The following is a 27,173-nucleotide window of genomic DNA, read 5'->3' as shown; positions in this document are numbered from 1 at the left end:
TGTCTGGAGCACAGAGATGGCTCCAGCCCACAGGTACGCTCCAGTGTCTACTCCAGCCCCAGAGTGCACTCCAGCCCGAGTCCGCTCCAGTCCCTGAGTCTGCTCCAGAGTCCGCTCCAGTCCCTGAATCTGCTCCAGAGTCCGCTCCAGCCCACGAGCCCACTCCAGAGTCCACTCCAGTCCAAAAACCCACAGCTCCTCCCAAGATTTTTTTTTTTTGGCCACAATGGCTGAGCCTGGGGTCCATGGCAAGGCCACAGAGGCCACACCACCATGGTCGCCTGAGTTGCCAGCTCTGCCCTGGTCACTCAAATTTCTGGCTCTGCTCTGGCCTCTCAAGCTCCTGGCTCCACCCTGGAGACTGCATACCTACCTGCACCGCCACCCTCCTGTCAAGACTCCAGGATGCCCGCCCGCCCTCCCTCCCCGGTTTTATCGAGGCTCTGACTCACTTCCCTGCTACATTTACCTCTGTGTTGTGGCTCCATCATCTCTCCTAATTCTCTGTGTCTCCAGTGTCACCCTGATCATCTGTGTCTCCAACGTCTCCATTCTCCAGACTCCTTCCATACTCCACTCTCATCACCGAAGTGTGTGCTCGGCTGCTCATATATATATATATATATATATATATATATATATATATATATATAATTATTATTATTTTTATTTTTTATGGCAGGACCTAAAAGGGAAGATCTTGATAAAAGCAAAGAAGATAAAAGTGAAGCAGGATGGCTCCAGCTCTGACTCAAGTTCCTCAGACGATGAATCTAAAGCTGAAAGCAAACCTAAAGCATGGAAGGTCTGTATTTTCTGAAGCATCACCCACAGATGTCTTAAAATGATCTAAATATAATGTAACATAAATTACATAATGGTTACTTATTTCCATTCTGTTTTGTAGTGTTACAAAAAACAGAATGTTACTAGTTACTAGTAATGTTACTAGTAGTTACTGTTACTAGTAGTTTGCTTTTTGCTACTTTTTTTTTTTTTTTTTTTTACATGTATACATGTTTGTATTTGCAGGTACACTACTTTACCTTCAAAAGTTGGAGGCTAGTAGGACTTTTTAATGTTTTTGAAAAGTCTCTTATGCTCACCAAGGCTGCATTTAGTTTATAAAAATACAGTAAAAAAGTAATATTGTGAAATATTATTAGATTTTAAAATAGCCGTTTTCTATTTTAATATAATTTGCAATTAAATGCAATTTATTCATTGTATGGCAAAGCTGCATATTCAGTAGCCCATACTCCAGTCTTCAGTGTCACATGGTCCTTCAAAAATCATTCTGATATGGTGCTCAAGAAATATTTCTTATTATTATCAATGTTGAAAATAGGGTCCAGTTGCAAAAGCCACTATGTGAAAACTGTCTTAAGAATGAGTTTGGCCAACTAGTAGTTAGATAAGAAATAATCAGTCTTACTTTTCCAATTCAAATTAGACTGCTCCATCGACTAGGTAAGCAAGCAAGAACAATAGCGAAAAATGGCAGATGGAGCAATAATAACTGACATGATCCATGATAACATGATATTTTTAGTGATATTTGTGAATTGTCTTTCTAAATGTTTCGTTAGCATGTTGCTAATGTACTGTTGAATGTGGTTAAAGTTACCATCGTTTATTACTGTATTCACGGAGACAAGAGAGCTGTTGCTATTTTCATTTTTAAACACTTGCAGTCTGTATAATGCATAAACACAACTTCATTCTTTATAAATCTCTCCAACCAGGGTTCGAAATGAGGGGGATCTGGGGGGGTCCCGAACCTTCCATAAGTCATTAGGGACCCCCCATAAGAATTAATTTTTGGATTTTGGTGGGTCCCTGACAAATATATTTTAACATTAAAAATGACTGTGAAAATTATAGGTTTTAGTGACATTTTGTATTTATAACAGTAATTAATTTATTTCCTAGCGCGAGGCAGCAATCAGGGCAGCTATTAGTCGAGTGACGTCACCGTCGACCGTTACGGCTGCGGTCACGTCCACTGAGAGGCAAAAGACTGAGCGGCAGTATTGGTTTTCAGCGTGAATGTCACGAAAAACACACAAAACACATCCAAAACGGGAAAGAGCTTTGTGATTGACTGTACAAACAGCTTTGACACAAAACCTGAGGCATATATTTAAAAAAAAAAATCAGAAAGCAACAGAAAAAAGCAAATGGATAACTGCAATTCACAGAAACATCTGAACTCCAGGCAGAGAAACATGGATTTGCAGTTTGTGTCAACCTGTTGACAACTCATCAATTAAATATTTTCGATCTTATATTCTGCATAATTGTGTGTTCCCTTTCGATACTTCACTCGTACTGCGTATGGGGAAAGGTCTCCTTTTTCCCTGTTACTGAAGCCTTTTTCAATAACGCAGTGTAACTGCATCGTCATTGGTTCACTCATAGACAAGTTGTTGAACCAATGACGGCGCGGCATAGCTGGGCGGCCTATGGCGACAAAGCCCCTGAGTATTCCCGCCGAAATGGGCGGGGTAGCTATATAAGCAGGCGCTTCGCCATAGGATTTCAGTTCTCTCTCCTTCTGCGACGACTTCACATCACTCTTCGCTGATCTCCGGCTGAAGCCTTCGCCGCCTGGAAGAAGCTCGCCTGGGAGAAGTTCTCGCCGCCGTCGAAGAGACACTCGCAGCGGACTGAGCTGAGACCACCGAACGAAGACAGCGCCGGCGCCCCCGCAGACTGCCGCCTCAAGCGCCGCTCTCGAGCCGCCCGCTTCCGGCCATCTCTCAGCGCGTCTCCTGCCGCCATCTGGCGCCGTTTAAAGAGCTTTTCCCGAACTGAGTTTGTTGGGGATGCGTGCTCTCACTAGGGAGCACAAGAGCGAGCTCTCACTCTCAGCTGAATTTGACATGATGCTCTCCCCTGACTTAGGCGAGACTCATGATACATTTTCTATCTGGGTGAGTGTATTTCTTATCTCAATGCGCGTCGTTCGCCGGTCCCTCCCCCGCGAGCCGCCTTAGTTCAGAAATATGACATGACTTTCTTTCCTAACTTGAGTGAGAAAGATGTTTATATGCTTAATTTAATGGAGTATATTTCTGCTGTTTGCACTGAGTCTTCTCTACGCGTTGTTCGCCGGTTCTGCCCGCGAGCCACGTTTATTGAGAAATATAACCTGTCGCTCTCCCCCCTCTTGGGTGACACCCATGTTATATACATTCAGTTTATATAGCAGATTTTTACAGAAGTTATCTGAATCTCTCAGCTGAATTTGATATGATGCTCTCCCCTGACTTAGGCGAGACTCATGATACATTTTCTATTTGTGTGAGTGTATTTTTCCTTATCTCTATGCGCGTTGCTCGCCGGTTCCGCCCCGCAAGCCGCGTCGATTGAAAAATATGACGTGACGTTTCTCCCCCGACTTGGGCGAGAAACATGTTTTTATACTCTATTAATGGAGCTGATTTTGCTGTTTGCGCTGAGTTTCTCTATGCGTTGCTTGCCGGTTCCGCCCCGCAAGCCGCATTCATTGAGAAATATAACATGTCGCTCTCCCCCTGTCTTCGGCGAGACATATGTTATATATTTAAGTTGATAGTGTATATCTGCCGAGTTTGCTGAATTTCTCAGCGCGTTGCTTGCCGGTTCTGCCCTGCAAACCGCGTTCTTTGAGAAATATAATGACACTCTCATCCATCTCAGGTGAGACCTATGTTGTTTATATATTCAGTATATCAGTCGATGTAGCATATTTATTCCAGTCTCTCTGCGTGTCGTTTGCCGGCCCTGCCCCTGCAAGCCATGTTCATGAGGATGTATGCGCTCACTGAAAGCGAGCTCAATGCTCATTTATGCTTGGTGGAACTAACATGCTCATTATGCTGGACCTCTGTTCATGTGACTTGCTGGCTCTGCCCTGCAAGCCATGTTCATTGAGGAAGAGCGGTCTCACTTCCGACACCGCTCGGCTGAATATATCTTGATGCTCTCCCTTGACTCAGGTGGGACACATGATGTATATTTTTCCAAGGAGCATATATCTGTTTGCTGAGTTTCTCAGTGTGTCGTTTGCCGGTTTCACCCTGCAAACCACGTTCATGAGGATGTGTCAGCATTTCTAAAAACTAGCCGGTGTGCAGGCCCCATCCCAGCGGCCCGGCGCCATTCAACCCCTTGTCAGGCGGAGTATAAAGTGGGTTCTGGGGATAATATCTCAGGCTACTCGCTCCAGTTTGCTCGCAGACCCCCGCGTTTTGGTGGGGTGCTTCCCACTTCAGTAAACACAGACGACGCTCACGTCCTCCAAGCCGAAGTGATGTCTCTGTTAGAGAAGGGGCCTATAGAAATGGTCTCTCCCTCAAAGAGCGATTACAGCCATTACTTCCTCATTCCCTAGAGTGATGGCGGTCTCAGACCCATCTTAGACCTCAGACTCCTGAACCTTTCCCTCATGCGTCGGAAGTTCAAGATGTTAACGCTGAAGCAGATCCTCGTGCAGGTTTGCCCCGGGGACTGGTTCTGCTTGCTGGACCTGAAAGATGCATACTTTCACATCCAGATAGCCCTCCATCACAGGTGATTCTTGATATACGGTCCTTCCATTCGGGCTGTCCCTAGCTCCTCGCACTTTTATCAAGTGCATGAACGCGGCGCTTTCCCCACTGAGACAGTTGGGTATCCGGGTTCTCAATTGTGTCGACGACTGGCTCATCTTAGCCCAGTCACGAGCCGAGCTGGAGCATCACAGATCCGTGCTACTCAGCCACATGGAGTGCCTGGGTCTCAGGGTCAACTTTGCCAAGAGCTCACTGCTCCCCAGCCAACGTGTAATGTTCCTGGGTGCTGTCTTTGACTCAGCCTGTATGACGGCTGTAGTATCGGCAGAGCGCGCTCTGGGCATTCAGCAGCTCGTGGCATTGGTCAGGAACAGAGCCTATCTTCCTCTGAAGTACTTCCAGACGATGCTAGGGCTGATGGCTTCCGCCTTCCCGGTTCTGCAGCTCGGCCTTCTTCGGATGCGGCCTCTGCAATACTGGTTGAAGTTCCGGGTCCCTCCTCATGCCTAGCGGCAAGGCCGCCTGCGTCTCGGGGTCAATCAGGCCTGTTTGACAGCTCTGAAACCCTGGATGAACCCTGTACAGGCGGTGTCCAGAAGGACGGTGCTCTCATCAGATGCATCCAACACAGGTTGGGGTGCTCTTTGAGAGGGCAGACCGGCCTTCGGCTCGTGGTCTCACGAAGAAAGCCATCTGCACATCAACTGCCTCGAGATGTTGGCAGTGATTCGAGCCCTTCACGCGTTTAGGCACACCTGACGGGATGCCACATCTTAAGTCCAGTCAGACAGCATGACAGTGGTGTCATACATAAATCACCGGGGCGGTCTTTCGTCCAGCTTATGCGCTCTGGCGAAGCGTCTTCTGGAATGGGCATTACCGAGGTTTCAGTCACTCAGAGTGACTCGCATACCCGGGAGAACAAACTTGGGAGCAGATATGCTATCTCGGAGCAATGTCCCCTCAGACGAGTGGATGCTCCACCTCCAGACGGTTCTCACAATCTGGGAGTCCTTCGGGAAGGCAGAGGTAGACCTCTTCGCTTCAGAAGACAACTCTCACTGTCCAATTTATTTCTCAAAGGAGGACGATGCGCTGGCTCACGTCTGGCCCAGCACCCTCCTTTACGCTTTTCCCCCGATTGCTCTGATCTCGCAGATCATCAGACGAATCAGGGAAGACAAGCACAGAGACCTCCTGGTGGTCCTGCTCTAGAGGAGCCAAGTTGGTCCTCAGAGCTGTTCAGGGTTTCCACGAAAGCTCCGTGGCCGATCCGGGACGGGACGTGACCTCCTCTCTCAGGCGAACAGGTCAATTTGACATCCCCAGCCAGAACTCTGGGCTCTGCACTTCTGGTCCCTCGATGGGAGCCTGCTAACCTCCCCGGGGACATGCTAAATACCATCTCTCAGGCGAGAGCTCCGTCCACGAGACGCCTCTACGCCCAGAAATGGTCGGTCTTTGTTAGTTGGTGTTCTACACGCAACATAGACCCAGTGGACTGTGATGTATCTCCGATACTGTCTTTCCTCCAGGAGCGTCTAGAACTGGGTCACACCCCTTCAACGCTCAAAGTTTACGTAGTAGCCATCGCAGCGTTTCATGCTCCTATCGCTGGCCAGTCAGTGGGACGAAACAACCTTGTGGTGCGTTTCTTGAGAGGTTCTACGCGATTTAATCCACCTCATCCTCTCACCGTTCCCACCTGGGATCTCTCTTTGGTCCTCAGAGCTCTCAAAGGGCCTCCCTTTGAGCCACTGTGTTCAGCTGACCTCAGACCCCTGATGCTCAAAACCACTCTGCTACTTGCACTAGCATCGGTTAAGCATGTTGGTGACTTGCAGGCCCTCTCCGTGATCCCTGCATGCCTTGAGTTCGGGCCCAACGACTCCAAGGTCGTTTTGAAACCTAGGCATGGCTACGTCCCTAAGGTGCTCTCTACTCCATTCAGAGCACAGGTCATTTCCCTCTCAGCGCTTCCTCCCTCGTCGGACGACCGAGAGCTGGAATTGCTCTGCCCTGTCAGGGCATTAAGGACCTACGTTGAGCGATCACAGCCTTACCGGCAATCCGATCAGCTCTTTATCTGCTTTAGAGACCGCACCAAAGGGTCTTCGGTCTCAAAGCAACATCTTGCGTGTCAGATAGTCAACGCTATTACTCTTGTTACTCCTTCGTGGGCCTCAACTGCTCCATAGGAGTTAGGTCTAGTGGAGTTTCGATTAAAGACATCTGTGAGGCGGCCGGCTGGTCCTCGCCGCCCACTTTTGTCAGATTTTATCCTTTGGACATCCCGACCTTACAAGCTCGGGCCCTCTCGGTATAATCTAGCGGCCTCTATCGAGCTCCGCTTCATGCCACTCTGGGAGTTACTCCCCTTTTGGTAGTGTAACGAGGGTTCGACGGCTCCAGCCTTCTCACTTGTCCTCTGGTTCCCTTGCTGTGTCCAAAACAAGTCCAGTCGTTCCCTGCCGTGGCACGGCCGAAGCGCCTGCTTATATAGCTACCCCGCCCATTTCGGCGGGAATATTCGCGGGCTTTGTCGCCATAGGCCGCGCAGCTATGCCGCGCCGTCATTGGTTCAACAACTTGTCTATGAGTGAATGACGATGCAGTTACACTGCGGTATTGAAAAAGGCTTCAGTAACAGGGAAAAAGGAGACCTTTCCCCATACGCAGTACTCGTTCTGTATCTCAGGGAACCGAGGTTACGTTAGTAACCGAGTACGTTTTTAAATAAACAACACTGACGAAAACTATACTATAAAACTATATATATATGTTTTAGGGCTGGACAATATGACGATATAACATTGATATAAGTGATTATGCGGATTTAAACCTACCTATATTGTAGTTATATAAAATATTCACATGCAGATTTGCTTTATGTGTCTCCTCGCCGTCAAAATCAGGCATATATAAATGTCATGAAACACAACTCCAGGCTGCATGTTGATATCCATGGATTAGTTTTATTTGACAAGTTGTAAGGAACACATTCAATTCCAACCTTTAGTGTAATTCGTTAGTTTTACTCGCGTTTTCGCAGTTTCCTCTACTAAATCCAGTCATGCAGCAGGTTCTTTTGCCACTCAGTCCAGCTGAGGGAGTGCGTTTTCGGCGGGAAAGTGGCGTCGACGAATACCCTCTATACAGCATCACAGATTGTTGTTGTGGTGCTCCCGCAGACACGTACTAGATAAACGCGGCAAAACGAGACATCCCAAAGAGAGAAATCCTGAATGAAAATACTGTAAGGGCTTCGATTGTGTTTATATCTCCATAATTGCTTATAGTAAAATATTAGGAGTTCGAGTTCCTATATCAAAAGTTGCATTAACTAGATACCCAGTGTAATGATTAGAAGAGTACGTTTGTCATCGTTTCTTGATAGCTGTAACTTATGTGTATGAAGCCAAATGATCTGCCAAACATCTGTTATTTATTTACCCTTGCATTGCAAAAAAAAAAAAAAAAAGCGGAGATCTGTCTCCTCCAAGCTGTGCGCGGCGCATCATTCTGAATGGAGGCGGGGTGAAGTGACGAGGTTTCGCTCAGAGCTTCCGGTTCCAATGGCGTTAGAAGTTTTACTGACAAGCTCTTTGTAGTTCTTATCATTGGTTAAATATTTGTAAAAACACTCTGTTTTAAAATAATAATAACGAATTATAATAGAGATTTAATTTTTCAGGCACACCTGACTGGGCTGGGCAGAGGGGTCATACCCATTTAAAGTGAGAGGGCATGTGCCCCCCTCAGATTTCTGAGCCAAGTGGATTTTGAATGCAGCTTCCAAAAGACAACAAAAATTGCTGATTAATATTTTCTGTATGAAATACAATTTGAATACAATCACATCAGTGTGATTACATCGTTCAGTGAGTCATATCATCAGCTGCTAAATTCAGATCTGCGTTCGCTGGCTGGTGACTGCTGAGCCAGATACAGAAGCGTTTGTAAAGCTCTGCATTATAACCATAGACCAGGGGTGGGCAACAGTTTTAGTCTGAGGGCCACAGTTACTTTGGCAAAGTAAACGGAGGGCCACACTTTGGACAATTGCAATTAAACATAGTTACATGATTAAATGGTACAAATTAATGCAATGCAAATATGTATAAGGCTACTCTACAGTTACTTTGACAGCCTGTTTCAAGGCCTGATACTTATTTTTGCTAGGCCTGTCTGACCTAGGCTACTCTAAGGTTACCATAACTGGATTTACTTTCAAGGATTCATTTCCTACACTACCCTGCATATTGTTCAACTGTCATTCATACCAGCTGTAGCTTTTCAAGATAGAAAACTGTTAACAAAACTGCAAATGTATGTGTGCAAGTTACATTAACATACAGACTTCAGGCAATCTGGCTTGGAATTATCAAATTTAATTGAGGCTATATATCAGAAGGAGACCTTCATCACTGAATGAAAAACATATTCAGTTTTCAGTTGTGATTATTATTTTTTTTGTAATTTCGTTCACATATTTTGTTAAAATCTTTTATAAATTAGAACACAATTTAAGTGCAGATCAACTTCATCACACGTATGTTTGCTTGAAAGATATAAAGGGCCTATATAGGCCTATGCATCTCACAAATTTTAAATTTGATTTAGCTGTATCATCACTATCTACGGGACATGCATAAGAACAACATGGCAACATGAAACTGAACAATGTTGTAAAAACAACATCATCAATCAAGGGTAACTTAATGGAACTTTGGCTAGGCCTACTTTAGAAAAATGTATTTCAGGTGTTTGTCGGTTAGTCGTGATCTGTAGCGTGACTTGTTAAAGTTCATTACAGAGAAAGTCTGCTCGCATACATACGTGGACCCGAATAAAACGAGCATCCTTTGCGCATGCCTCCGCATGTTAGGAAACTTTGCCCTCGTTCAATGCACCGTAAAACCTGTCCAATGATGACGAGGCGAATTTCTCCTTGAGAGTGGGATCGCACTGCATGTCAATCAACTCAAGCTGAGCTTCCGGAGGTGCTTGGTCGCTGTCAAAGGAAAAAGGGGGCGGACACCAGCTCCATCTCTTTTTCAATTTTTCCAAAATCAGAGAAACGCCTGTTAAACTCAGTGTGCAGATCCTCGAGTGTAGTGGTGTATTTGACAGTGAGTCGGGATGGCACATGCTTCATTGTGGCGAGAGTTGGGAAATGTGTAAAGCTCTTGTTTGTCATTTGTTGGGAAAACAGGGTCAGCTTTGCTCTGAATGCTCGCACGTAGGAATACAGTTCGTGCACGAACACATCCTTCCCCTGCAGCTTCCGATTGAGGTCATTCAAATGGCCCATTACATCCACAGCAAATGCAAAGTCAAGAATCCAATCAGAATCTTCAAGTTCTGGAAAGTCACCAGCCTTCCCGACATTCTCCGGAAACACCCCTATCTGATCTCTCAGGAGGAGAGTAAGGCTGGAGGAGAGTAAGGCAGAACACACTGATGTCCAATACCACTCAAACGTCCGCTGGCTGAGAACTGGCGGTGGTTAAGCGCCCGGGCCCTGATGAAATTGACAAGTTTCACCACAGTTTTGGTGACATGATCAAGCTTTAACACAGACTTAGACAAGGCCTCCTGATGAATGATGCAGTGCAAGAAAATCAGAGTTGAGTTGGGGTCATCCTCTCTCACCCTGTCCTGTATCCTACGCAATAGCCCAGTGTTCTTCCCGGTGAGGTTTGGACAGCCATCAGTGGTCACGTTCAGTAACTTCGCCCACGGTAGGTTCATTCTCTGCATGCATCCTGACACCGCATCATAGAGGTCTGAACCCCTTTTCGTCCCCTTCATTGATTCCATCGCAAGAAACTCCTCCTCTATTTCAAATGTGTCAGTAATACCTCTGATGAATATAAGCAGCTGGGCAGTGTCTTTAATATCAGTGCTCTCATCCAGCGCTATTGAAAAGTATGTGAAATCGGTGGCCCTTTTTAGCAATGCAGATGTCAGCTCATCATCAATTACCTCGATGCGACGAGTAACTGTACGACGAGACAGGCTCACATTTTCGAACTGACTTTTGCTGTCAGGGCACAGCACGCTAGCTGCCTCTAGGTACCATACAGTCTTTTACAAACTCACCATCTGAAAATGGTTTGCTGTGTTTGTCGATTTTGTGTGACACCATATAGCTCACTTTTGTTGCTGACTCCTGGGTCCAGTTGCATAAACCACTTAGACTAGTCTTAAAAGTTAAGACACTATTTTTTTTCTTGAAAAGTGGTCCTAATTTTTTTAAGTCCGTTACATAAAAAGGTAGACTGGTGTAATTGGAACTGGAAAAATAACATTGATTACCCCTTGGCAGTTAAGTTGGAGGACAATCTCGTGGCTTTTTTCTTCCCTCTCCTTCGCGGAGAAATTCACGGCATAATTAGCATGTTCAAGTTCAAGTTCAAGTTACTTTATTTATAAAGCGCTTTAAACAAGGTAGAACCTACCAAAGTGCTGAACAAGATCAAAAAACAAAATAATAAAACATATCATAATTCAAGATCAAATCACATCATAATTCAAGTAAAAACCGAAAGACCATGCAAACAATACAAATAACAAAATACAAATAACATAAGGATGAAGCAAAAAACAAAAAACAAAAAAATTAAAGTAATTCAATTAAAAGCCAAATTAAAAAGAAAGGTTTTTAACCTGATTTTAAATTCTGATACAGTAGGGGCCAATTTAATTTCGAGGGGTAGTTTATTCCAGAGAGTAGGGCCGGCTACAGCCAAAGCACGATTTCCTCTTGTCTTTAAACGGGCTTTTGGAATATGAAGAAGAAATCGATCATTTGATCGAAGGCTCCTATTTGAGCTATACAAATGGAATTGAGTAGATAAATATGGGGGAGCAAGATTATTTAACGATTTGTACACTAATAACAAAATTTTAAACTCAATACGGAACTCTATAGGCAACCAATGTAATGATCTTAAAAGAGGTGTAACATGATCAAATTTTTTGTAACCCTTTAAAAATTTAGCTGTGGCGTTTTGTACTAACTGAAGTCGGGAGATTTGAGACTTTGTGATACCATAATATAAGGAGTTACAGTAATCCAGCCGCGATGTAATAAAGGCATGGATGACAGTTTCAAGGGAACGCTCAGAAAGAAATGGTTTAATTTTTGAAAGAAGACGAAGATGAAAGAAACTAGAACCAACAACTGAGTTTATTTGTTTGTCAAATGACAGATTAGTATCGAATATAACCCCAAGATTTCTAACATGGGGAGCTGTAGTAGAGCAAAGTGACTGAAGATCAAGGTGGTGGTGTGCTTTGGCATTGGGAGGGCCAAAAACAATGATTTGTTTTATCAGAATTAAAAAAAAGGAAGTTAGAAGAAAGCCACGATTTTATCTCATTTAAACAAATGTGCAGGGTGTTTAAAGTGTTTGGAGAGTTTTTCTTAGACACAGGCAGATAAATTTGCAGATCATCTGCATAAAAATGGAATGATACATCATACTTCCTAAAAATAGAGCACAAAGGAAGAAGGTATAGAGAGAAGAGCATAGGAGATAAAAGCGAGCCCTGAGGAACTCCACAGGTTAATTGCCCCAGAGAAGAAGTGAAACTACCAATTTTAACAGAGAAACTGCGATTTGTGAAAAAGGATTTAAACCAATGTAGGACACCACCTAAACCCACATAATATTCTAGCCGAGAAAGGAGAGTTTCATGATCTATGGTATCAAAAGCTGAAGATAAATGTTTAGCATTGAAGTGCCTGCTAATATTATATTCTTTAAAGACAGCGATGCTCTCCTGACATATCAGACAAATCACCTTTGAGCCGACGTTCGTGACGAAATATTTTGATGTCCATTCTTTATTGAATGCTCGACATTCAGAGTCAACTTTTCTCTTTTTTACTGCACTCATTTTGACATTTTTTTATGCCGCCGGCCGTTTAGAATTTGTTACTTTGAGGAGTGAAGAAGAGGAGTAAAGGCGCAAATTGTAATTTCACACAGCGACATCTGTTGGATTGTTTTTAACCCCTTTCACGTCAAAGATCACAGATTATTGTTGTTCAAAATTCATTACTCGTCAAAATATCACACTATTACTTCTGGACAATCTGAGCATCATTTTAGAAACTTCAGAAAGGTTTAAGACTCCAGCTTCGATATTTAACCACTGTTTATGATGGTTTGCAGTGACATTAATTTCTTAGTTTATGCTAGGAGTGCAAAATAATTAATCTGTAACGATCGTTATTTTGAATAGAAATCATTATACTCACACAACATTTATTCTCGTCTTCTCCGGTTTATTTGTGTTCAAATACATAAATACAGCATCCGCCAGGCCTATTAGTCCAATGGTGCGCATATTTGGAGAAATAATGATTAGTTATCATGTTAGTAAAATATTTCGTCATACAGAAAAACATTTTTATTCATTTTTCACTGAATTATGTGATCTGAAGAGCTCAAACAGCGAACGCAGCCAGATGTGTCTCCTCTTCCTGATTTGCGTCAGACCTGTCAATCACGGGTGTGTCATACGTCCTGAAAAGTGAAGCCACGGGCTCTTTGATCGCCCCCTGGAGGCTGGATGCAGTACAGGTCATAAACCCCGCCCTCTCAATGCAGTCGAATGAGACTTCAGTGAAAACTTAAAAATAAATTCTGCTTAAAATAAAACTTTCTGAAAGATGGTTTTGGTCATTTAAAGTAGTTTTTATCACACAGATATATATTCAATTGTTCGTTTTTGTGATGATTTAGATTTTAGCTAGCAATTTGATGCTATAAAAACGGGGCGTGTCGTCATGATTCGAACTTGATTGACAGCTCAGCTTGTCTGAGGACTGTCGGAGCTTCGAGGGGAGATTGAAGATGTATTAACTAACTGTTAATTTTCGATTTCTTTGTTATTTAACACCAACAAAATGAGTTGTTCAGCAGTAAACTGTACTAACCGACCTACAGGATCTGACGGATCACTGAACCTTTTTCTGTAACATTAAATATGGGTGTTATAAGCTAATAAATGTTATTAGTTAAGATAACACACCTAATGTTAACCATGTCGGGAAAAAGCAGGTGATCGTTATCTGGCAGTTACTTATTATTTTTATGGATATAAAATAATAATTAGCAGGACAAAACTAATGATAGCTTACTATAATTACAGCAATCGATCTCCTGTAACGTTAGTTGAACTTGATTTAAAATGGCAGGACCGTTTCTGACGATTTATTCTAGAGGCATATTATATTGATTTTATCTACTGAATTTGCTGTTTTAAAAGTATTATTGCTCTAGAAATAGAATAGCCTATTATTTTATAGGTAGAATTTTAAATTGTATATCATTTTTATAGTCTATTTAAAATACATGAATGATGACGCAGTCGTCTGGGCGGAAATTTGATATCGCGACTCCGCCTCCGGCTCCACTGACGGTTCCTTCTGCGCATGCCCAGGCTCCAAACTTTTTTTTTTTGACGTATTGCGTAACATGTCAGCGCCCATTCGGTCGGCCATTTTGGCTTCAGTTCATTACAATGGAAGGAAGCGACGTCGCGTCGTCCATCTTTTTTTACAGTCTATGGTCAATCATCTCACGTCACGTGGTTCATCATGCGTGATAACTAAGCTAAAGTGACATTTCTTCACTGAAACAAGAAGCTAATAAATGCACAATTTAAGTATTTGTACGATTATGTGTTTTGTGTGTGATTTTCGTGTGATTTGGGGTTTTCATATGAATGTCCAAATTGCGAGTGCATCGAGCACATCGCGGGGGCCGGATTGAAGCAATATGCGGGCCGGTGTATGCCATAGACTGTATAACCAATCACACACGATGCTGTTGAGCTTATGAATGCAATGACCAATCAGAGGTGTTCAGATGAGTCATCGCTAAAATGCCGGTGTTTTCTTCACTCGCTCGCTGACTGAACAAAGTGCAAATATGTGTACGAATTGGTAAGATATTAATTTCACAGTATAATCAGCTTCAGTGATTTTTTTTTTTTTATCAACTTTTAATTATTTTTAACACATAACAAATAACATAATATATCCATTCAGAATAAAACGCAAGAACAACAACAGACATATAATCAATTTACACATTCCAATGAGAAAAAAATGCTTTCAGTGATTTTAATGGGAGTTTTTGAGAGTGCTAGAACTAGACTGTCAGTGAAAATGTTCTTAGATGATGTAACTTGCAATGTTTTTATTTACATTAACTTGCAATTTTAAATATATATATATATATATATATAAACTCAGTCGTATTAAAAATATGTTATGGCCTGACATCCATATCTGTTAATTAAGTAAACAGATTTTTTTTGCATATTACATTATTAGGTTAATTTGACCATCGCCCACTATAGATCATAATCTATAAAGGTGAGAATTAAGATATTTCATGATAATTCAGTTTGAAAAAATAAGTAAATAAATAAATAACTCGTGCCCCCTCAAAAATAATGAGTGCATGACGCCCCTGAAAGAGACAATCTGTTAATTCAAATTTTTTTGTATCTAATATACAAATATAACTAAATATCTCTATTCACTATTAATCTATATTTTTTTTAACAAAGAGGTGGTGGTGGTGGGGGTGGGGGATCTTCAGAACCTTTAATAATTAAATTTTAGGGGACCCACCAAGAGTCCTAAGTCATTTCGAACCCTGTCTCCAACAGTGTGTAATGTTAGCTTTAGCCACGCAGCATAGCCTCAAACTCATTCAGAATCAAATGTAATACATCCAAATAAATACTATACTTACATGATCCAATGTATGCGAGCAGCATGCATGACGAACATCTTGTAAAGATCCATTTTGAGGGTTATTGTTACGAATGGAGACTCAGACAGGGGATCCAAGTGCAGCGTTTATTTACAGTGTAAGCGTGGTCGTACAGGCAGGTTAAATCAGGAGCAAACAGGAACAGCAAGGGACAGGCAGAGTCGTAGTCAGGGTACAGGCAGTAAATGGAGGCAGGCAGATAACACTCACAGGTAGGTATACAAGGCAAAGGTCAGGACAGGCAGCAACGGGTCGATAAACAGGACACAGGCAGGATTGGTAACAGACAGGCAAACAGGATATAATGCTCAGAATTGTAACAGTGTTAACAAGACTTCGCGGTGAGGTGGTGTGTGTGAAAGTCATTTATAGTCCTGGTAATGATGTGCAGCTGGGTGTGGTGATCAGTGTGGAGTGCTAGGCTGTATGTGGCAACAGGTGATTGGTGGAGTGAGTGCATGTGATAGGCAAGGGAGGATTATGGGAAATGGAGTCCGGAGTGAGCAGGAACGTGACAGGAACAGATGGTGATCGTGACAGTTATATTAGCTGTGTAAACTGTTTATGCTGTTCAAGGCAAGCACGAGCTACGGGGGAGGGGGAGCACGAGAATTAAATGGGCCGCAACCTATATATCGGTGCATAGTTAATGATGCCCCAAAATAGGCAGTTAAAAAAAAATGAATTAAAAAAAATCTATGGGGTATTTTGAGCTGAAACTTCACAGACACATTCAGGGGACACCTTAGACTTATATTACTTCTTTTAAAAATAAGTTCTAGTGCACCTTTAATTGACAGCAGCGTTTCAACACAGACCCGCCCTGAGCGAGCTGTCATCATAGTCCACCATTGTTGATACACTGGAGCAGAATGGCGTCTAAGCGATCGTGGTGTTCTGTTCTTGGGTGTAATAATGAGCACAGCAGTCATTTTGATGTTCCTAAATCCGAACCGCTGAAGACGCGGTGACTGAGTTTTGCTTTCGAAGTGAATTTTCCCCCCGACTAACGTCAATGCTTTCATGTTTGCGCAAATCATTTCTCACCAGACTGCTTTATAAATGAGGGTCAGTATAAAGCAGGTTTTGCTAAGAAGCTGCTCCTGAAAAAAAGGATCGGTACCAACTATTTGTGTTCCTGCTGCACCTGCAGAAGAAGTGAGTGTAACGTTTTATTAACCTTTATATTAATCTTTGCAAATTGCTTGCACGCTTCACAATGAAAGCTGCTAAAGCTTACACTCAGTGTACATTACGGCATGCTTTTTATGTACGACATTCTCAATATAATTCATAATCCCACGTTTATAATGAACAACGCATTATGGTTATTGTGTTATTACAAACTGTGCACGCAGGTGGTAAAGTTAACATGGTAACACTACACTAAGCTTACTTTTGTAGATGGTTTATAATGGTGTCTGTTACTGATTAAGAAGTAATGTCAAAAAAAAAAAAAAAAATCGTGTTGTAACAGTTATTACTACATGAAGATGAATGGTAACACAATACCTGCAAAATACATATGATTCAAGACTATAAAAATACTCTAATTGATGTTTTTCAATATTACGCCAGAATAAGTTATGTTACCTGATCACTTATTATGTCAATGAACTAACGTATACATCAGTAAACACATAGCATTCATGTCTCTCTATGCTACCCTGCCAGTACATACAAAGATAGATCAAAGTGACATTACGTTAACCAACCACTCAGAAACGTCCTGTTCGAGCCTTAATTGTCAAACTTCGTCGGGGCCGTCATCTTGTTCCGGGTCCGACTCCAGTTCAAATTGATACGGTTGCACAGATGTGTCCTCAGACACACCCGCTGCTGTTCTTTCTCCAAAATATACCCTCAGCTGTTGTCAAGGCAACACTCCACATCTTGTGTCAAAATGCCCCACAGAACAGAGGGGCAGGGTGAGCAAAGCTCATTATCATTTAAAGACACATGCACTGAAATGGCTTGCTGAAACAAAGCTGTTTTTGACCAGGTAAAATTAGTGTTTTCTTACAATACTAATGAGAATTTTTAATTAAAGTATATTACAAACTTTTCATTTAGACCCTAAAGAATCATATTAACTTGTACAAAAATGGCATTATATGACCCCTTTAAGACTAGTCTAAGCAGTTTATGCAACAGGCCATCCAGTGCTGCTTAATATTTTTGTAGAAACCATGATACATTTTTTCCAGGATTCTTTGATGAATAAAAAGTTCAAAATAACAGCATTTATTTGAAATAGAAATATTTTGTAACAATGTAAAAGCCTTTACTGTTCCTTTTTATTTAGTGCAGCCTTGCTGAATAAAAGTATTTATTTCTTTAAAAAAAAAAAATCTTACTGACCCCAAACTCTTGAACTGTACACATGTTTGTATACATGTAAGGGTAGGTGTATCTTGCTCATATCACTACTCATTTGATATGATACCTTTTGTTTTTATTTTACTAATTTAATCACTTTTTTTGCAGCCTGTCAGTTTGACAACTTTATTTGAGTACAAATTTTGCTTTTGCTTTTTTATCTAAAGGACTGTAAGTTGAGTCCAGATCTGTCTGATCTGGTGGTGTACACCCGCAGTGTTGCCTTCAAAGGATTCGATCCATCTGCTAAGAAACCTCCCAATGAGATGTCCTCTTTCTCTGAGAGTGATGCATTAAAACTAATCAAAGAATCAGGTACTATATATAATATTGTGTTTCTTAACATTCAGTGGTTGATAGCATCTTAATTATTTTTTTAATAAAATAGCTGAAATGTTATATCTTTACACACAGTTAAATATTTTTATTTTTTTATTTTTGCATAATTTGACAAAATTATAGCTTGACTGGAAATGACAGAAATTATTCTAATTATTCTTAAACAATTCTAACACAAGTGTTATTTGCAGATATTTTTTGTTTTCTTCACACGACATCTCATATATATATATATATATATATATATATATATATATATATATATATATATATATATATATATATATATATATTACATGTCAAGTCACCTTTATTTATTTAGCGCTTTTTACAATGCAGATTGTGTCAAAGCAGCTTTACATTGATAATTGGTATATAATTTTTCCTTTTAAAGAATAGTGTCAGTGCAGGCAGATCAAAAGCACTGTTGAATAAATGTCAAGGATACTGTTGAATATCAAATGTCAAGTCAAATTAAATTAAATTAGGGCTGCATGATTAATCATAATTTATCACGATAACGATATCTGCTTCTATATATATACAACAGTTCTGTCTGGTTCTCGAATCTGATTGGCTGATAGCCGTGCGATATTTCAGTGATAACAGCACTCCTCCTACCTTTTCACTGTTTGTATCACTCCGCTTGAAGTGACCGTCATGGCGGATGAGCAAATCCACCGTTATTTTTGAGAATACTACTTGTTGTTCCACTAACTGTAGTTTTAATAGTTTTTTAGACGAGAATGTAGTTGTTTAGACCTGTAATATGTGATTCATATTTAATAATAGTGCCTATTTTACAATTTGTTTTGACGTTTTCGGAGATGTGAGCTCCAGGCCGTCAGCGGCCGTTCAGGGGTCATGTACGCGCAGAGAACTGCTACATCTCGGCCAGTGCTTCGGGGATTTACCGCTGGCACTTATAGTGGTTAAACATGAGACATAATTCAATTTGAGTACATAAAACGGCAATCTTTGGTCTTATTAATCTATTATTTGTTCCAGAGAAAGTCGAATTGTGCTATGTTAAATTTGATAATAATTAATGTTACCTTGCATCCTTTATATAGCATATTGGCTACAACTAGACGGGAAATATCAGACGAAGACTCTTCTCCACTCTTCAAATACGTAAAACTTAAACTTAACATATTAAAATTAAACTTTATAGACACTATAAACTCTATAAACGCTTTACATTTTTTTTCAAACAGATCTTTATTTACCTTTGCATTGCATAGACAAGATGACCAAACTGAGTGTAAACTTTTGAGCTCAACTGTATATTTTCTTGTTTGTTTGCTAGGGTTCTAAATTTCTCTCTTTTCATAGGCAAGCTGTTTGTACGTCACAACACAATGCAGTTGAGTAGGATCTATCCATCTGGTCAGCGGGTGCAATCCTCCAACTACAATCCTCAAGACATGTGGAATGCTGGTTGTCAGATGGGTAAACATTTAATCTAAGAAAATGTGAAGACTATGCACATTTTAAAAGTCCACATTTATAAACAACTGACAGAAAAATTATTTTGCAGTGGCATTAAACTTTCAAACCCAATGTGAAGAGATGGATCTAAACAGAGGCCGTTTTTTACCCAATGGCCGCTGTGGCTATGTGCTAAAACCAAGCTTTATGTGCCAGCCTGATTCAGAGTTTAACCCGGAAAACACTGGGGGAGGCCCTGGCCACAACCCAACCCTGCTTACTATCAAGGTAAGGTGATGAACAGAGAACAAAACTTCTGTAGAGAAGAATTTGCCTGTCTATTTCCTGCTAGAAAACAAATTAAAATGCTCGAGATGACGCTACATGATGTGTCATATATACATGACATTTGACTTCCAAATATGTCTGGTAAAAAATTAACGTATCATAATGAAATATGATTGAATGGGTGTATTCAATATAATGGTAGTACATCGCTGTTCACTTAAAGCAAAAAACTGTTTTTCCACGTTTTTGTTAAACATTTATTTTAATGTTGTTTATTAAATAAATTTCCTTAACTAATTGATTAAATAAGTGCTATTTTAATTTTTCCAAAGTGTAGACAATATCACTGATTATAATGGGTTCAATTATCTTTTAATGCGTCATGCCGTGCCGCTCTAGTCTGGTGTAGACAACTCTTCCGCTTCCATAATGCTGCTCGACATGGTTTCGCCCACTTTGTTGCGTGTTCCCGGGGGCAGTGTTTTGCAGGGTTTATGATGTCACCAACCTGGGAAGAAGCTTGTTGTAGTCCAAACCGGTCGTTTTTGTAGGCATTAAGCTGCCATAACTTTAAAAGTCAATATCTCAGTTTGCATTGAACTTTCAGCGCTGTAACTTTGCAGATACTGTTTATGCACAAGCAGCAACATTACACACTAATTAAAGTTAAAAAAGTTAAATTGCAATGAACCACCCCTTTAAGTCATAAAGTGAGCAGGATACATTAAAATGTAGCGCATGGATTCATGTATTCTAGTGCGGGTCTTCGAGCCTTCCCCAGCTCTACAGCGCCCCACAAATTTCCAGTGTAAATCTGTGGTGAAAAATGGAACTTCAGCGCATTCTCATAGGGAACCATCGGGGCAGATTTCTGACTGCCCCGCTTATTTTCACGTTACCTTACATAACTTCTGACCAAGACGATATTAGTCCACTTCAGCTAGGCCTATGTGTCTGCATCAGGTTAGTAGTAACTAGTTGGCATATCTATTCTTATGTGGAGTAGCATTTCAGATTAATGAAAGTATAAGTCCTTTAATTAAAAAGTAGTTCTGTTGTGTTTGTTTTATGCTTTTTCTGAGATAAGACATGACTTTGTTTTCCTCACTGGAACTTCTAACTTGTAATATTCTAAAACAACCTTCAGAAGCAATAAATACTACATTAAGACAATTCTAAGATGGCATTCTAATCATCGATACAGTGCTACCCTCAGGCTGAATAACACAAGGACAGGACATTTGAATTCTGCCAAAAGTGTGTCTGATGTGTTCAGCGTTTAGGATATAAAGCTTACAATATGTTTATCATAAACTTGCGCTAAGTCCTAGAATGTGCCCTACCTAAATTTATGGTCAGGAGCTGCTACTGATATTGAGTCCGTTAGTTTGCATTTGGCTATAAGAAATTTGTAGACTATAGGACCCTACATGAAAGTGCACGCTCACTTTTGCCCAGGCCCGGCCAAAAATAAAATTCTGCCTACGCCACTGGTTTGGCCCATCGGTGGAGAAGCGGCTAAAAACTTTACTAACTTTATGTTTACACGACAATTATATCAGTAGCGTGTTTACCCACCACGCGAAGCATGCAATTGTGTGGGGCCCCGTGGTCTTGGGGGGCCCTCTACTGGCCACAAGCAGTTAATTTATTTAATGATTGCTTTTGACATAATTTATTTGTGTGCGGCCCAGATACACAAAAAGAAACAATCATGAAGCATGCATATCCAAGCGGCGCTCAAAAATGAAAGAAAACAAAAGAAAAGAAATCAAATACTGAAAGTTTACCAAAGCTAACAACTTTTTTTTAACCTAAAAATCAAAATGACACATCTGAAGTGGAGGAAGACCCAGCAATGCCCATGCCGCCGGCGCCGTCCATTGAACAAGCTGCGCCCACACCTGTCACTACTTTTGGCAGTGGAGATGAGTGCGAGTGCCCTCTTCCTGCCCTTGATACCCAGCCCCACGATCTGGTAGTAAGCGAAATCGTGCTTTCTGATGACCCAGTACTTTGGCCTGAGAAAATAACTGACCAACAAAGATGCAGCATTGTTAAAAGGGGACCAGTTCAAATAAAGGATTAAGATTTTTCTCAAAATTGTGACAAAATTCCTCGTAGTTTTACTGCGGACTGTTTTTACAAAAAAATGAAAAATGAGGAGAAAATACAAAGAAATTGGTTAGTTTATTCAGTCAGTAGTGATGCTGTGTTCTGCTTCTATTGTAAGCTCTTTGAAAGGGGAAGCACCTATTCACTTAGTAGCGATGGATCTTCACTCGTGGATCAATATCCACAGCCACTTGAAAGAGCATGTAAAAAGCAAAGCGCATCGCGCAAATATGCAAACCTGGCGCGAACTTGAAGACAGACTGAAATCAGGAAAAACTACTGACAGCAAGAGTCAGGAATTGCACGCTCTTGAAACACAGCATTGGATGGCTATTTGTAGTACGATCAGAGTTCGTAGGGAAGGAAGAGGACAGGGTCTGCGTTTAACTGCTGACTGAGCTTTATTCAATAAATCAAAAATGTCCAACAGAAAGACCGTGCAAAGCACAACAACAAAATAATTAATCCACAAAGGGCTTCACTCCAGTCTCGGTATACACAATCCACAAAGGGCTTCACTTCAGTATTGTTGTCGTGACCAGCGTCTCAGTCAGCAGTTCCCCTCTCTCTCCCACACTCCTGCTTCTCGCACCCGACTCAGGCCGGGGAGCCGTCCGGCCTGCAGCAAACTCTGCTTGTAATTTACATAAATCAGTGAGCTGGGAGGGCGAGAGGTGATATCCCCCTGGGGCCAGAGTGAGGGATTGTTTTTTTACATTCGCCTCTGGTCCGAGATCATCCTCTCCGCTAATCATCGTCGCCAACATCACCGATTCTGCCTCATTCCATTTTTTAAGGAGACTGAGATGGTAAATTTGATGTGCTCCTCTCCTATCGGAACGTATCACCTCATAATCGAGCTCGCCAACTTGCCGTGTAACCTCAAACGGTCCTTGCCACTTTGCAAGTAATTTTGAACTTGAAGTGGGGAGCAATACAAGCACTTTCTCTCCTGTTGAAAATTTGCTTAAATTAGTCCCCCTGTCATACAGCTGGCTCTGTCTGTGCTGGGCTTGCTCAAATTCTCCATAGATGGCTGCCCCAAAGTGTGGAGTTTTGTTCTCAAGTCCAGCACATACTGAATTTCGTTTTTGGCCTGAGATGGTCCGTCCTCCCAAGTCTCTCTTAGGACGTCCAGTACCCTGCGGGGGTGGGCATCCGAAGAGAAGCTCGAAGGGGGAAAACCCTGTGGAGGCTTGCGGGACCTCTCGCGCTGCGAATAACAGGGGTTCTAACCACCTATCCCAATTTTTGGCGTCATCTTGAACGAATTTACGAATCATGGATTTAAGCGTGCGATTAAAACGTTCGACCAGCCCGTCCGTTTGTGGTACGAACCGATTTAATGCCCAATAATTCGTAAAGTTTGCACAACGTGCGTGACATAAACGCCGTGCCTTGATCAGTGAGGATTTCTTTCGGAATCCCCACTTGGGAGATTAAACTAAACTGTGCATCCGCCACACTCTTAGCGGAAATATTGCGGAGAGCCACTGCTTCGGGATATCGCGTTGCATAATCCACAATGACTAACGCAAAGCGATGCCCTCTTGCTGATCGCTCTAATGGCCTGATGAGGTCCATACCAATTCTTTCGAAGGGGACCTGCATTAATGGGAGAGGGTGCAAAGGCTCTTTTGGAGTGGAGGTGGATTTACCAACTGACATTCACGACAAGATGCACACCACCTGCGCAAATTCTCATGAATGCCCGCCCAAAAAAATCGGGTCATGAGGCAATTTAGTGTTGCCGTTTGTCCTAGGTGCCCAGCCATTGGATTAGAATTCAGTCGCTCGATTGCTCCTGTCTGCCCCGCTGCCTCTGCCTCGCTGCTGGTGCTTGCATCTCCGTATAGCTTTGTTTTCTCTTTTATTGAATCTCTTACTTTTATTCATTATTGCTTATATTATTATTATTATTGCCTACCACATTAATCTGACGTCGCTAGCCTGTAATCTTTGAATCTAAATCGCTGTTACAATGCGTTTGCATCTCGCTTGTTAACTTGTCATCAGTCTCGCGCGCTCCTTTTCAACGCGTTCATCAAACAGCTGTGGTAACTCCGATCAGTCTACAGTGGTAACTCGGATCAGTCTACAAACACAGTGAGTCATGTCATCCTTTCTCACTGTTATCTCCTGTTCAGTTTGTCACATGTTCAGTGTAGCTCTCTCTGTCAGCAACGAGGGATTTACATGTCATAAATGTAGGGAAATAGTCAGGCTGACAGAGAGAATCTCAGAATTAGAGACACGCATCCAAACTTTAATTGGGGATAGTAAGAATGCAGGGGCTTCAGATACTGTTTTGGATGCGACTAGCTTAGTGAACTCTGTACATTGTCCGGTTCCGGCTGTAAAGCCCGCGCAGCAGGGCACTTAGGTAACGGTGAGGTGGCCTAGCCGCGGAAAACACCACTCTTCCATTCCAATAAGAACATCAAACAGGTTCTCCCCACTCAGTGACGCACCCACTGAGAATCCTGTAGAAAGTGCCCTAGTCATTGGCGATTCTATTACACGGAACATGAAAACATGTTTGCCGGGAGCCAGAGCACCTGACATCAAAGCAAATTTAAAAGTGCTGGCTAATGCTAATCGTAAATACTCTAAAATTATTATTCACATCGGCACAAATGATGTTCGACTTCGCCAATCGGAGATCACTAAAATTAACATTAAAGAGGTGTGTGAACTCGCAAGTACAATGTCAGGAGAAGTAATTTGTTCTAGCCATCTTCCTGTTCGTAGGAGTGATGAGATAGTTAGCAGATTATCATCACTCAATGGCTGGCTATCTAAGTGGTGTCCACAGAATAATATAGGTTTCATAGACAATTGGAAAAGTTTTTGGGGCAGACCTGACCTGTTGAAAAGAGATGGTATTCATCCATCCCGGGATGGTGCTGCTCTTCTCTTTAGTAATATGGCACATAGTCTCAGAACTAAAACATGACAAACTGGGGCTTAGGACAGGAAGCAGACAGACTGGCTAAACCGACCGTCTGCTGGCTGCCTCACGTTACAGAAGTCAGGTAAATCCCAACACTTAGAAACTCTTGCACCTAGACATTATGACATAGAGACTGTGTCTGTACCCCGAATTAGTAAAAACAAAAAACTTCCAAACCCATTAAATGGTAAAAATGTAACTGATGTTCAACAAATAAAAAATAGAGATAATAATGATAAACAAATGATAAAGCTTGGGTTGTTAAATATTAGATCACTTTCTTCAAAAGCACTTATTGTAAACGATATTATCACAGACAATAATCTAGATGTGCTGTGTTTGACAGAAACTTGGCTAAAACCGGACGATTACATTACTTTAAATGAGTCTAGTCCTCAAGGTTATGATTATCGACACAATCCTCGACAGAAAGGAAAAGGGGGAGGTGTTGCTGTAATTTATAGTAATATTTACAGTATCAGCCAGAAGTCTTTCAAATATAATTCCTTCGAAGTGATGGTGCTTTACGTAACATTATGTAAGTTGACATTTGTGTTGGCTACTGTATACAGGCCACCAGGACACCATACAGACTTTATCAAAGAGATTGCCGATTTTCTATCAGAATTAGTACTAGCTGCAGATAAAGTCCTTGTTGTTGGTGATTTTAATATCCATGTAGATAATAAAAAAGACTCATTAGGATTGGCATTTACAGACATTCTAAACTCTATTGGTGTTAGACAACACGTGTCGGGACCCACTCATTGTCGTAATCATACTTTAGATCTAATATTGTCACATGGAATCGATATTGATGCCATTGAAATTCTGCAGCAGATTGACGACATCTCAGATCATTATCTAGTCTCGTGTATACTACATTTAGTCAAAGAGGCTAAACTGCCTCCCTGCCATAAACATGGTAGAACCATCACCACTAAAGATTGCTTTATAAATAATCTTCCTGATTAGTTTCATCGCCTTAGCATACCAGACAGCTTAGAAGACCTCGATATTGCAACAGAAACTATTGCCTCTGTCTTTTTCAGCACATTAGACTCAGTTGCTCCTTTGCGTTTAAAAAAGATTAAGGAAATTAATCCAACACCATGGTACAATGAGCACACTCGGGCCCTAAAAACAGCAGTTAGAAAAATGGAGCGCAGCTGGAAGAAAACAAAACTAGAAGTATTTCGCATTTCGTGGAGAGAGAAAATGACTGAGTACAGAAAGGCCTTAAAAACTGCTAGATCTGCCTATTTTTCAAAACTTTTAGAAGAACATAAACACAACCCTAGGAAATTAATTTGATACAGTGGCTAAATTAACAAGAAATAAAGCTTCAACTTCTGATGTTTCCAAAGAGCACAGCAGTAATGACTTTATGAACTTCTTTACTTGCAAGATTGATAATATTAGAGAAAAAAATATAACCATGCAACCGTCTACTACAGTCTTGTGTCAGACAGTGCATTGTAGTGTCCCTAAAGAAAAATTCAATTCATTTCTGCTTTAGGAGAGGAAGAATTGTCTAAACTTGTTATATCATCAAAATCATCCACATGTATGTTAGACCCTATACCAACTAAGCTATTGAAAGAGATGCTTCCAGAGGTCATAGATCCTCTTCTTAATATTGTTAATTCATCTTTATTGCTAGGATACGTACCAAAAACCTTTAAGCTGGCTGTTATTAAACCTCTTATTAAAAAACCACAACTTGATCCTAGAGATTTAGTCAATTACAGGCCGATCTCAAATCTCACTTTTCTGTCAAAAATACTAGAAAAGGCAGTTTCATCACAACTATGTTCCTTTTTAGAAAGAAATAGTATCTGTGAAGATTTCTAGTCAGGATTTAGACCATACCATAGTAGACTGCTCTCATTAGAGTTACTAATGATTTGCTCTTATCATCAGATCGTGGTTGTATCTCTCTATTAGTGTTACTGGATCTGACACTATCACGCATTTGACACTATTGATACCAATATTCTTCTAAACAGACTCGAAAACTATGTTGGCATTAGTGGAATTGCATTGGCATGGTTCAAATCATACTTATCTGACCGTTATCAGTTTGTAGTAGTAAACGATGAGATGTCATATCAATCACAAGTTAAATATGGAGTACCGCAAGGCTCAGTACTAGGACCGTTGCTTTTTACTCTGTACATGCTACCGTTGGGAGATATCATTAGGAAGCATGGCATTATTTTTTATTGTTACGCTGATGATACTCGGCTCTATTATTCTTCTCGCCCTGATGAAAATCACCAATTCGCTAAATTAACAGAATGTATAGCTGATATAAAAAACTGG

At 41.3% G+C, this 27,173-nt stretch overlaps 1 protein-coding gene across 1 annotated transcript in view; it reads left to right on the top strand.

The window, feature by feature from the left end:
• plcd3b (phospholipase C, delta 3b) overlaps positions 1–27,173 on the top strand; it is a 118,914-nt gene that overhangs the window by 63,549 nt on the left and 28,192 nt on the right. Inside the window, exons 9-12 of the mRNA XM_067369479.1 lie at positions 683–805; positions 17,899–18,037; positions 19,397–19,513; positions 19,602–19,780. Coding sequence (XP_067225580.1) covers positions 683–805; positions 17,899–18,037; positions 19,397–19,513; positions 19,602–19,780 — 558 coding nt within the window. The remainder of the gene's footprint in view (positions 1–682; positions 806–17,898; positions 18,038–19,396; positions 19,514–19,601; positions 19,781–27,173) is intronic.

The sequence above is a fragment of the Chanodichthys erythropterus genome, chromosome 19 (assembly GCF_024489055.1).
Source record: "Chanodichthys erythropterus isolate Z2021 chromosome 19, ASM2448905v1, whole genome shotgun sequence".
NCBI lineage: Eukaryota > Metazoa > Chordata > Actinopteri > Cypriniformes > Xenocyprididae > Chanodichthys > Chanodichthys erythropterus.
Note: the sequence above shows the minus strand (reverse complement) of the source record. Positions and strands in the feature narration are given on the sequence as shown.